The sequence below is a fragment of the Mytilus californianus genome, unplaced genomic scaffold, assembly GCF_021869535.1.
Source record: "Mytilus californianus isolate M0D057914Y unplaced genomic scaffold, xbMytCali1.0.p SCAF_14, whole genome shotgun sequence".
Taxonomy (NCBI): domain Eukaryota; kingdom Metazoa; phylum Mollusca; class Bivalvia; order Mytilida; family Mytilidae; genus Mytilus; species Mytilus californianus.
The window spans coordinates 22,978,425-22,991,202 of NW_026262626.1; the positions used below are offsets into that span (position 1 = coordinate 22,978,425).

General features: G+C 31.5%; 1 protein-coding gene across 1 annotated transcript; it reads right to left on the reverse strand.

Moving 5' to 3' along the window:
- Nucleotides 1–888: 888 nt before the first annotated feature.
- LOC127724419 (repetitive organellar protein-like) lies at nucleotides 889–4,615 on the reverse strand. The gene has a single exon (XM_052231372.1). It carries the CDS (start codon nucleotides 4,420–4,422, stop codon nucleotides 1,057–1,059), a length of 3,366 nt encoding a protein of 1,121 aa, XP_052087332.1. The 5' UTR covers nucleotides 4,423–4,615; the 3' UTR covers nucleotides 889–1,056.
- Between the last annotated feature and the right edge of the window lie 8,163 nt (nucleotides 4,616–12,778).

Consider the following 12,778-nt stretch of genomic DNA (forward strand, 5'->3'; position numbering starts at 1 on the left):
ACAGTTAGAAAAGCCAAAATCAAATAATGAAAATAACAGAACTTTTTAATGCCTGAACCTTTTGATGTAAAATTTTAAATACATATAAAGAAATATAAGTACCTTAAATGAGTATGAAAATGGAAATTTTTTTTGTTGGAAATTGAAAAAAAAATCCATAGTTACCATGGTAACGAAACAGAAAAACATGAAAATAACTGCTTTGAAGGCTTTTAACTTGCAATAGTACCCACAGAAGTCAGTTTTTTTATAGGAATTATTAGTTTCTTGATAAAACAAGTTAAGGGGTTTAATTTCTGCTGTTGTTTTCTGATATTTGATTATTAAATATTCAGTTACCATGGCAACAGAAAGCTTTATTTCATATTTTCGTGAAAATTTCTTCTCAAATGATAAAAATTAGAAACGTGGAAACTTTTCTGTATTACAAAAGACGAGGACTATTGTTATGACAAATTTAGGGTTGAAAATGCTTATAAAATATAATAATATATGTATTTTGTTTCCATAGCAACAGTATAAATTCTGAAATTGTAAAGAAAATGAAAAAATATCAAGTTGTTAAGACTAAATTTTCATACATCCTTAATGAATCTTAACAACTTGAATATAAGAAACACTGACTGAGTGACATTTATTGATACAATAATTGTAGTATTGTGTTTACTCATTGTTGAAGGCTGTATGCTGATAGATCTAGGTCACTGACTCTGGTAGATGGTGGATGGTTGTCTCATTTGCAAATATATTGCATCTTTAATTTTTTTTGTTTTAACGACTTTTTGAGTATTTCATTTCATTTAACAATGATTAAGTATATTCAAGAGTTCTCAAAACACATGTAAAGTTAGCATATTTTTGTTTTTGTGGTTATGCATGTACCGTCAATTGTCACCTTTTTTCAAATATTTTTTTCAATGCAAAACCTCAAAAAAAAATGCATATTAAAATCAGAAAATTGAATTACCAAAAATTTATTAATAATTAACTATAAATAAGACCTGTGAGTAAGAAGAACATCACAACACTATCAACAAAAAAACTAGACTTTCACATTCAGTTAGAACTAGAGCAGTAATTTCTATATTTTGTAGTGATTGTTTGTAAACATTTTTTTTCCAGCTTCCATGATCTAAGAGAAGAATCATTTGGTCCGATTTCATTATCAAAATCGAAGTGAATAACAGTTTTAATATAAGTAGTTTCAACTGCTGGTGGTGAACACCACTTAAATGTACATGTATTTGTACTAGACCGTTCCATAAAGTTTACAGTAGCAGTTTCTTTTGATAAAATTTCTTCGACCTGACCTATGTACCAATCTGAAAGACCTGCGACAGCAATCCACTGATTTACTTTGAAATCTTTGTAATTGCTAATAAAAGTCATATTTGCATTGATTTTGACATCATGGCTTCTCTTATGTTTTTTAACAGCTGAAGTTACTTCCTTTTCATTTTCTAGCTTACGTTTCCTTGTTTTGTTGGAATTATTTGTTTTGTTGGAATTATGTTCACGATTTATGTTTAAAACTGTGCTTTGTTTTTTCACAACCCTGACATTTTTCAAATTGTCCTTTTCTGACTTTAATAATTGATTTCTTTCTGTTAATGGTCTTAAATTTTCTTCTTTCCTAGGGACATCCAAGTCAATTTCTACACCAACATGTATGTTACAAGAATACTTTTGGATTATTTGGATAAGATTGTTTTTTAACATGTCTATACTTAATGCCTTTCCTTCAGTTGAAAACCTGTACAACACATTATTTGCTTCAAAACTTAAAACACATTTATAGTACTTTAACTGAAATTTTAAAGCAACAATTTTCATGTGAGAAGTTTTAAATTTTGATAGAAGTTTTTTAACATCAGTTTCAGATTTGCATTGTCCATATCTTAATATATTATCTATTATCTTCTGTTTCTCTGCAATTTTTTTCATTTTTTTTCTTTTGATTTCATCGGCTCTTATTTGTAACATTTCAATTCTTTTGTTTTTTATATCTTTGGATCTTTGTCGCCACTTTTCTATAAATTTTGGCAACAATTTAGATACTTTTTGCATAATATCAGCCTCATTACATTGAGTGTCAAGCCAATCAGAAGTTTTATTATTAACATATAAAACCATTCCTTCAATGTGAGCCGTAGTTGCATTAGGTTTGAATCTTTTAATTCTGTCTAACTGACCAAAATTTGATTCATTCGATTGATTTGTTTTAGGAACAGATTGACTAATCAGCATCAAATCCTCATTGGGATCAGCATGCTTCCCTCCAGTTAAGTGATCGACTAACTGCCTTTTAATAACGCTTAAAATACTGGCCAATACAAGTTCTAAAGCCTGTGTTGTTAAAACATCCAATTCTTCGCTGTCTTCGTCCACAGCATGTAAAGCAAAGAAACCAAACAAATCTTTTTCGGGGGGGTAATTTTCAAACATTTGATAATTTTCATCAAACATTGGAGAAGAATCTTGTACTAAATTTGAAATACTATCATGTAACTTTTGGTAATACTGTGACATTTCACTTATAGACACATCATTACAATCAAGAAGTTTCCAAAGTGGACGATTGATATGGACATCCGTTAAACCAAGAGCTCTAACACCAGCAAGGGCAATTTTGGATTCAATGTCAGCATTTACAGATAGTAACAGATTATTACCTGTCCCATACATTTCAATAAAATCTTGTATATGTGTCAAATGACCATATACTGCTCTTGCATTTTGAAATAAAATGTTAAACCTATTCCCACGGAAAGGTACAAGATAATTTTTTAAACCATTTTCAAATAAATAGGCATTAAATTGCTGTGGCCTACCAGCAGTTTCACAACCATGTATTTGCAATAAGTTACAACACGAGCGTATTAATCTTTGAGCAGCAGACTCACTCCTTGTACCCCAGTTACTAAATTGGGATAAAGTTTTCATTCCAATTTTTTCTGCTGTACAAATTTCTTCAAATTTTTTCAACGATTTGTTAGAATAATCAGCAAAATTTGTTAGTAAATGTAATCCACAATAAAAATCATGAATTTCTATAACTGATTGCTGACATTGTTCATTTAAAGTTTCCCAGTTTTCTAAAGCTTTGGGTAATAATGTTTTTCGCCATTCTTCAAACAGCTTAACGTAAGGTTTATTTGTTGGACCTCTATCGCTCATAGTATTATGAATGGTTTTTACCATTTTGCTAATGACTTTTGTTAGTATTTCAGGATTTTTTTCATTAGTCAATGATACATAAATTTCACTTAATTCGTTAAACAATGCTTTTGTTGCATTTAATTGTGTTGCACTGTTTTCTGTTGCTAAGTCCATCAAACTTGCTGAATATGTTTTTTCTGAAGTTGTTATGTCAAAAGTAAAAAAATGTTCCCCCCACTTGCTTGTGCCATCAAACTGTAACGTGTTTGCAGAGTCCTTGCTTAAAATAGTATCTGCCAATTGAAATTTTGCCATCAAATTAGCTTGCAGAGCCATTCTTTTTGCAAATGTAACTTCTGGCATATCATTCAGTTCTTGACCAGTCATATTTTTTATGACTGATTTAATTACATTGCTGCACATGTTACAGCTAACACCTAATGATATTAATTCCATATATGTTTTTTTCATTTCATCACAAAACTCTCGTGACCCATCTTTTCTTGTCTTAAAAATAGGTATTTTTGTGCATTCTTCAATTATTTCCTGTAGGATGGCATTCGATTCTTGAAGTTCCTTGTTTTCGTCGCGCAATTTAGAAATATTTTCATTCTGTTTATTTTCAAAAAGTTCTGGTTTGGACTTAAGATATGATATTTTTTTTTGTAGATTTCTTTTATCCTCTTTCAAAACTAAGATTTCTTTTTCTCTTTGCATAACGCTTTCTTCCATAAAGGAAGATTTTTCTTTTTCATTTGTTAAAGTTTTGTTTATTGTTTCTAATTTAGAGTCTCTTCTCTGAATTTTTTTGTTAATGTTCCTAGTATTATACTTTTGAAGTTTGTTTATAACAGTTTCATATTTTTGTTTCAAGTCTGAAAGTTCTTTGTCTGATATTGTTTTATCTTTTATGATTTTATTTAGTTGATCAGATAATTGCTGATTTTCCTTATATTCTTGTGTAAGTTCTTCTTCAACTTCTTCTTTTTCATGTTGAAGTTGGTAATTTAAATTTTGAATTTGTTGACAGCACTTTAATGTTTTTATTTTCTGTTTTGAACACTTAGGATTTTCACAACCCTCTGCCAATATGTCTGTTGAGCTTGCTTTATTAGTACCCATTTTTGGGTACGTATACGTTTCATTTAAAAAATGTTCTGAAAAGCTATAGCCTTTTCTACTCATATCTAAACGATTTTTTAATAAACATTTAACAGAGTAACGCATTGCATGTTCTGAAAAAGTTTCGCTTTTAAGCCCCATTATATTATGAACCCACTTTGTTAATTCTGCGAAAGTGTAATTATTTGAGCTACGAAACTTTTCAAGTTCATATACAACACCATTAGTGACTTGACCACAAACAAAAGTATACAAATTATTTGAAAAAATTCTGAATTTTGAACAATGAATTCCTATGACGGTTGAATCTTCTGACAACAATAGAACTTCTCTTAAAACTTTTCTTTTAATTCTTCTGTATTTGCTTTATCAAACTTGTTTTCTATCTTCCTTATCAAATCACTTATTTTACTTGGTATCTTTACTCTTGAGTTTACTTTCTTTAGAAGACCCGGTAACTTTTCTTGTATATTTTGTTGTTCGTACCGAAGAATATCTCGTAACTGAATCACGAAAGCATAATTTATGTCTGAAAAATAAAAAAAGGAACCTACAGTTCGTGAAGAAGAAAAATCCCCTACCCCTCTATTTAGGATATTAAATTGTCTTTAATTTCATTTAAGTTCACTTTTTCTCTCTCTCGAAATTTATTTGAATGTTTTTATCAAGCAGAACTTGTATTGTTATTTTAAATATCTAATCAGGAAAGCATAATTCTTATCTGAAAAACAAAAAAAAGGAACCTACATTTCAAGAAAAAAATCCCATCCCCCCTATTGCCTTTTATTTCATTTAAGTTCACATTTTTTCTTGAATTATGTCTAGGAAGTTTTTTCGAATAATTTATCAAGTTTCATTTTAAATATCTAGTTTCTTTAATGTTAGGAAATTTATTTTATATAAGTTTTTCAACAGAGGATTGCGTAAAATCGAAAGTGAAACTTGATTTTCGTATTGTTTATAAATAGTTCACGTAGTTCATTCATGTTACCGGTATCCGTAAGTTCTTTATTTTAGCAAAGAAACATTTATCCGTATATTACTGTGCTAAATTACCTATGTTTTCACGTTTACACGCGTCTTCTAGTGATTTAAACACGCCATTTATTTGCGCTGCGGCTACAGAAATCGAATTCATTTTGATCTGGAACGTTATCGACTTTCAGAAAATTTTGAAGGTCGTGACCTTTTTTCAATGAAGTAAAGTCAGTATCGCTTTAGTTTCGCATCTTTTGACTAGTTACTGTTTGAAAAGAGCTAGTTTTATATTTTTTACTCGTATAACTTTCATCAAATACTTTTATAAAATAAATATTGAAAATTTTAAATGAAATTGTTTTTAAAATTTTAAAATTTGATAAAGCTATAATATCTTCAAGAAAGTTATACGAAAATAAAGCTTAAAATACGCGCTTTCATATTATGTTAATTTTAAATGTCTAAACAAACGGGCGGAGGTGGCAAATTTAGTCAGAACTCGAGATCGCTCTAAATTTACGCTGTCCAACTATCATACCGCGTATAAATTTCGGAAACGTCGCCGAGTTTAAACATTCGGAAGGTAAGTGTTTATGTACAAATGTTGAATAAAAAACAGATGATATTAATCTACAAATGATGCTCTTTCGATTGGTATAATTTTCGTAAACACATTTAAACGAGAAAACAACTAAAATAGCGTTTTAAAAACTTAGACATTATGCAAAAATCGTGACGTCTAACTGAACGTTACACTACACATGCACCAGGCTACAAATGTCTTCTTTTAGAGAACGACTGAATGGAATGAAACCAAACATGGCATGAATGTTCCTTATGAGGTGCTGACCAAGTGTTGTTACTATGAAGCTGATCCATAATCCAAGATGGCCGCCAGCAGGGGACTTAGTTTAACATTGGACCCTAAGGGAAATACATACAAATGTCTTCTTTTAGAGAACCACTAAATGGAATGAAACCAAATATGGCATGAATGTTTCTTATGAGGTGCTGACCGAGTGTTGTTACTTTGAAGCCGATCCATAATCCAAGATGGCTGCCAGCGGGGGACTTAGTTTAACATGGGACCCTACGAGAAATACATACAAATGTCTTCTTTTAGAGAACCACTAAATGGAATGAAACCAAACATGGCATGAATGTTCCTTATGAGGTGCTGACCGAGTGTTGTTACTTTGAAGCCGATCCATAATCCAAGATGGCCGCCAGCGGGGACTTTGTTTAACATTGGACCCTATGGGAAATACATACAAACGTCTTCTTTTAGAGAACCACTGAATGGAATGAAACCAAACATGGCAAGAATGTTCCTTATGAGGTGCTGACCAAATGTTGTTACTTTGAAGCTGATCCATCATCCAAGATGGCAGCCAGCGGGGGACTTAGTTTAACATAGGACCCTATGGGAAATACATACAAATGTCTTCTTTTAGAGAACCACTGAATGCAATGAAACCAAACAAGGCATGAATGTTCCTTATGAGGTGCTGACCAAGTGTTGTTACTATGAAGCCGATCCATAATCTAAGATGGCCGCCAGTGGAGGACTTAGTTTAACATAGGACCCTATGAGAAATATGTACAAATGTTTTCTTTTAGAGAACCATTGAATGGAATGAAACCAAACATGGCATGCATGTTTCTTTTGAGGTGCTGACCAAGTGTTGTTACTTTGAAGCTGATCCTTCTTCCATGATGGCTGCCAGATGGGGACAATGTTTAACAAAGGACCCTATGGACAATACATACAAATGTCTTCTTTTAGAGAACCACATACTGAATGGATTGAAACCAAACATGGCATGAATGTTCCTTATGAGGTGCTGACTAAGTTTTGTTACTTTGAAGCTGATCCTTCATCCATGATAGCCGCCAATGGGGGGGGACTTCCTTTAACATAAGAACCTATGGGAAATACATACAAATGCTTCTTCTAGAGGTGCACTGAATGGAATGAAACCAAAACATGGCATAAATGTTTCTTATGAGGTGCTGATTAAGTGTTGCTACTTTGTTGCCGATTTACTGTTCAAGATGGCCACCAGGATTTTTTATTAAATTACAGGACCAATATTAAACCAAATTTGGCCTCACTCATTATTAGGGTATCTGTTATGATTTTAATCTATTTTTACATGATTTCCAAAACCAAAGTAGAATCAGGTGAGCGACACAGGCTCTTGAGAGCCTCTAGTTAAAGTTCTTTAGCCACGACTAATCAGATAAAATCTAGGAGTACACTTATATCTTAAGGATAAATTACCTGTGCCATTCTAAGTTCTTCCTTAGGTTCTTTTTGAATATTTATGATACCTATACACATGGCAAAAAAACTATCGAACGCGATGGCAACTATTAGACAGATACTGCCGCTTAAGAAAACAAACATGAATTGTAGGGATACCCCATTCATCATACAGTTAAGTGATTATTAAGACAATTGTAACAATTATTTTTCAGGTTTCACCTGTTTCATCTAGCAATAAATTAGAATGTGAAGTTGATCATCTGACCGATTTTGCTGGAGGGTATTTCGTATTACCTAATATTGTCGATCCAATTCAAGATGCCTTACTATTTCTGACGTTCTTTGACAACCCAGTTGTAGTTTCCGTAGTGATATTGGTCTGGTTGATATATTTTGTTAGTCTGTACTTGGCAAGACAAAAAGATAGGAGGGATAGACATTTGGTAAACAAATAATATTAAATGATTAACAGTTAACATAACACATCCAAAATGATCTTCATGGTTTTTCATCAGGAAACGCTTAACACAATAAATTGTAAATCCAAGGATGTGTAAATACTTGAGACCAATGAAACCATAAAGTGCCTTACATGGATACTAAATACATATATGGTCTAGTTTGCCTACGGGATTTTCAACCTAAATTTCTAAAAAAAAAAGAAAGTAAGAATTATTCAACGGCAAATTTTGAAATTTGTCTGTCATAAATTTATCACAAACTTAGTATATAAACATAACACAAACTGATTGTTTGATAATGTAATAAATACTACGCTGAACACTAATAAGGTCAAACTTATATTTATATTAAAAATAAGTTAAAGATAAAGACATTTTTGAAATAAGTATGAATGACAACTACATTCACAAAAGGCAAGGAATTGAAAAAATATAGGTCAGTGTACGACCTTTAACAATGAGCAAAACAAAACAGTACAATATAGTTAGCTATCAAAGTAAACGATCCAAAAGAGAAAATAATGGTCAAGTTAATACTAAAACAGTAAACAATACAACAATTGTGTTAGACAGTAATCATTTACATCCACTGATTAACATGGTCATGGTCATGACAGGCAATTAAAGTATTCAGTTAAAAATAGCTCATTAGATTATAAGATTTTTGAACCAAAACTATGTAAACAATGTGTAAGACGAGTCCAGAAAGTATCAACTTCACATTGGGATGCATTTTTTCGAAGATATTTCTATAAAATTGAAAGTTTAAATGTGTTTTCCTGAACAAAGTTTAAATCGAGCTATACAAATGGCAGGATGGTTTAAATGTCATAATATTCGACGATGAAAGCGTGAAATCAAATTTCAGCTCTTTGACTATTTTAAAGTTCTACATAGTTTATCTTGACAATTTAATGAAACTGATGTTTTTTTCATGAAAAATTTATCTTGATTAACACCTTATCTTCTGTAGGATGGTATAGTGACACCTTGTTCAAGTGATCCTTCAGAACCGTTTAAATATCTTATGTGCATTGTCACTGGATGGCGGTATGACGCTAGAACTACAGCAATTGTTTCATGCTATATCAAAGGTAAAAACGGACATACTGCAAGGCATTGTTTGACAAGGACTTCATCGCCGCAGTTTTTATTTACAACTGGGGCCGAAGACTGGTTTCTTATTACTTCTTCCTACGATATAGGAGACGTGGTGAATGTGATTATATGGCATGACAACAGTGGTTCCTCACCATCATGGTTTGTATACACATCGTTTATTTCAAAATATTAAGATTTTGTTAGAAATTTATATTCCAAATTGCTCCAATTATTATATGTCAATTTAAAAAAAATTATGTTTGTCAAAAATATGAGCAGACTAAGATTTCAAATGGGACTAACCGCCTGAGTGACGATACAATGTTTTGTGCAGTCATCTAGTGTCCCAATTCGTTATAAAATGTAAACCGAAGCATCTGAAATATTCACGAAATAATTATTTGATGTTTAGATATAACAAATCAATCAATTTAGAATAAATATAGAGATAGCGCATCAAGTTACGGCAATACAAAGCTAATCTATTGCACACAATATTGATTCACATTTTGGAAAGATGCATATTTTAAGAAAATATAATTTTACATTTTGCAAGGATGCTTTTAAATTGATTTAAACTTCATAATACTATATGAATTTCGTTTAAAAACTGTTGAGAGGAATGTTAATAACTGTACAACTTTAAAGATGCATATACTTTGTGCATTTGTAAATATATAGCATTAAAGTCATATGAAAGTCGTGATCCAATGCATGCATATATACTTGACCAAGTATTTTATGCATGTTTTGTTTATATTTATTACTAATCTATGATATATTATCAACAATTATTACATTGGTAGCAATGAATTACATTGATTTCCCAGTCAAATAAAAACCGATAATCTCACATGTGAAATAAACGTGGTTATTTCACTCTCTGACGTCATACAACAATAGGCGTTGTCAAGACGTCGATAACGTCGGATCAAAACAAATTGTGAATGCGTAGAAAAAAGATATAGTTCCTTACATTTTCTACATTAATTTCATTAAAAAAAGCCATTTGCCAATGTAATAAAAAGAATAGCTAATCAAAGAATTCAAATATCGAAAAATATTCAACTCGTGACCAAACAACACAGATAATTAACTCATGCGCTACGCGCATTCGTGAATTAATGTGTTGTTCGGTCACTCGTTGAATATTTTTCTCTATTTGAATTCTTCGATTAGTTATTCTATAAATTATATTTCATTCAGTGAATGTTAATTGCAAGCTAACTACGTTTGTTGTCGACGTTTACTGGATTATTGATAAACAATCAACACACAGCATGTTGAGCACGTAGTAAAGAGGTGAATTGATAGACATGATATGTATATTTATTCAGTTTTTCAATGATAAGTCTTTTTTGCCCATTCAAAATCCTGTGAACGTGAATTCAGAAATTATTGCGAGGTTTTCATTAATGCCAATGTTCCGAATTCTTTAATATCAAAATAATAAGAACTCATTTTATGATATCAAATACATATATTTGTATGAAGCTTTTCACAAAATTGCAATAATTGTACTCAATTTTGTTCATTTACTTGAAAATGCAGTAACAAATGCACGCGATAATTTCTGAATTTACAGTATTGCTAATTACCTTCCAGTGCACCTTTGTATAGTATTACATTCTTTCATCACGGTTTTCCTATCGCACTTGCGCTGTGCGGTGGTTTAAGTTCTAACGAGAGGTCTGGGAATTAATGTCACTGCATATAGGAAAATGTCGACGTATAAGTTTCAATAGCAGTAAATGAGATTTTGATGATATAAAGGATTTTCTTTTACGAGAATGTTCGCGTACACTTGTTTTATGGTAAAAATTAAAGTATATAAAACATATTCAACTGGTTTTTTAAAGTTCATATAACCTCTATATAAGTATACAGGTCATATAGGTTTTCTCACAATGAAATACATCTCAACAAATGTGCATTATATATCGATACAGTTTACATGTAACAGAGATAAATTTCATATCCATCGTAACAAAGGTAAAATTTGTATGCATTTAAGAAAGTGTAAATCAAGATTGCCTTCACTAAAATAACTGTGAATCTTATTAATCTGTGTCAGATAAATTCGGACATATTTAGTAAGTGGCAAGATGCAAATTTCACAACACTGAGGTCTAAAAGTACAACGATACAATAGGTAAAGTCAGTCAAACCCAATATGATAATCTTACTCAGAAAAATTATATAACATCATATCTGCAGGCAGCAAACGAAAAAAAAAAAAAACTCACTCAATAGGAAAAAAAGTTTCGATCTAGGCATACTCTCGGTAACTTCAAATTAAGATAATTTAAATTCCAGTTTAATATAGCGTTAGACACACGTTTTATCGAATAGGTAAAATATATCAGCTGTAATACCAATCTATTAAAAAAGTCACATTGCGAAATTTCAGATGTAAGTTTCTTAAACATTCATTTGCTAAATATTGTGAACGTTAAAAGAGATTTTTTTTGTACATGATTAATGATACAGTAAACACAATAATTAGGCTGCCGTAAGATAACACATTTAGAGGTCAACATCATATCTGGAACAATGGCGAAGTTTACCAAAATAGCAATCTCTGAATTGCCCCAAGTGTTTACAATGTATTTAAAAATGAGAATTTTGCATATGTTTTACTTTTTAATGACAAAGTTATTTGCAAATACTTGTTTCACTACCTTGTATGATAGGAATCGGATTAATTTATTTGTTGTTCTCTGTAACGTTTGTTTTGATATATTGTTTTAAATTTTATCATTTTGGTTTTTTAAATAGTGCTTTCTGTCCTTTTTTCAATTCTTTTCTTTTATAATCCCCTGGTTATCTTCTTACGTGCACTATAAAGGTAACCGACTTGTAACGAGGCACATCTCGCGTTGTTTTATAAAAAAAAAATGAGGAGATACGGTCTTTTGCCAATAAGGCAACTATCCACAAGAGACAAAAGGACATGGATGTCAGCAACGTGTTTTTGAAAAAAAATATTTTAAATTCTTTTTAGCTCACCTGACCTAAAGGGTCAGGTGAGCTTTCCTCGTCACTTGGCGTCCGTCAACTTTTACAAAAATCTTCTCTTTTGAAAATACTGGGCCAAATAAAACCAAACATGCCCTAAATCATCCTTAGGGTATCTAGTTTCAAAATTGTATCCGATGACCCCGCCCATCAATGAAGATGGCCGCCATGGCTAAAAATAGAACATGGGTTAATATGTAGTTTTTGGCTTATATCTCTGAAACTAAAGCATTAAGAGCAAATCTGACAATGGGCAAAATGTTATCAGGTCAAGATCCATCTGCCCTGACGCACCAGACAACCCGTTGTTGGGTTGTTGCCCCTGGAATGGTAATTTTAAGGTAATTTTGCAGTTTTAGGATATTATCTTGAATATTATAATATATAGAGATAAACTGTAAGCAGCAAAATTGTCCAGCAAAATAAGATCTACAAATAAGTTGAATGACCAAAATTGTCAATTGACTCATTTCGGGGCCTTTATAGCTGACTATGCGGTATGGGCTTTGATCATTGTTGAAGGCCGTTCGGTGACCTATAGTTGTTAATTTCTGTGTCATTTGGTCTCTTGTAAAGAGTTGTCTCATTGGCAATTACATCAAGTCTTCTTTTTTATAAATATTAGGAGTTTTTGCCCTTTAAAGTCAATTTTTCACAATTTTTCACAATT

Bases quoted from the DNA above. Each gene is read 5' to 3' on its own strand.
- LOC127724419 (XM_052231372.1), bottom strand. From the start codon at position 4,422: ATGGGGCTTAAAAGCGAAACTTTTTCAGAACATGCAATGCGTTACTCT.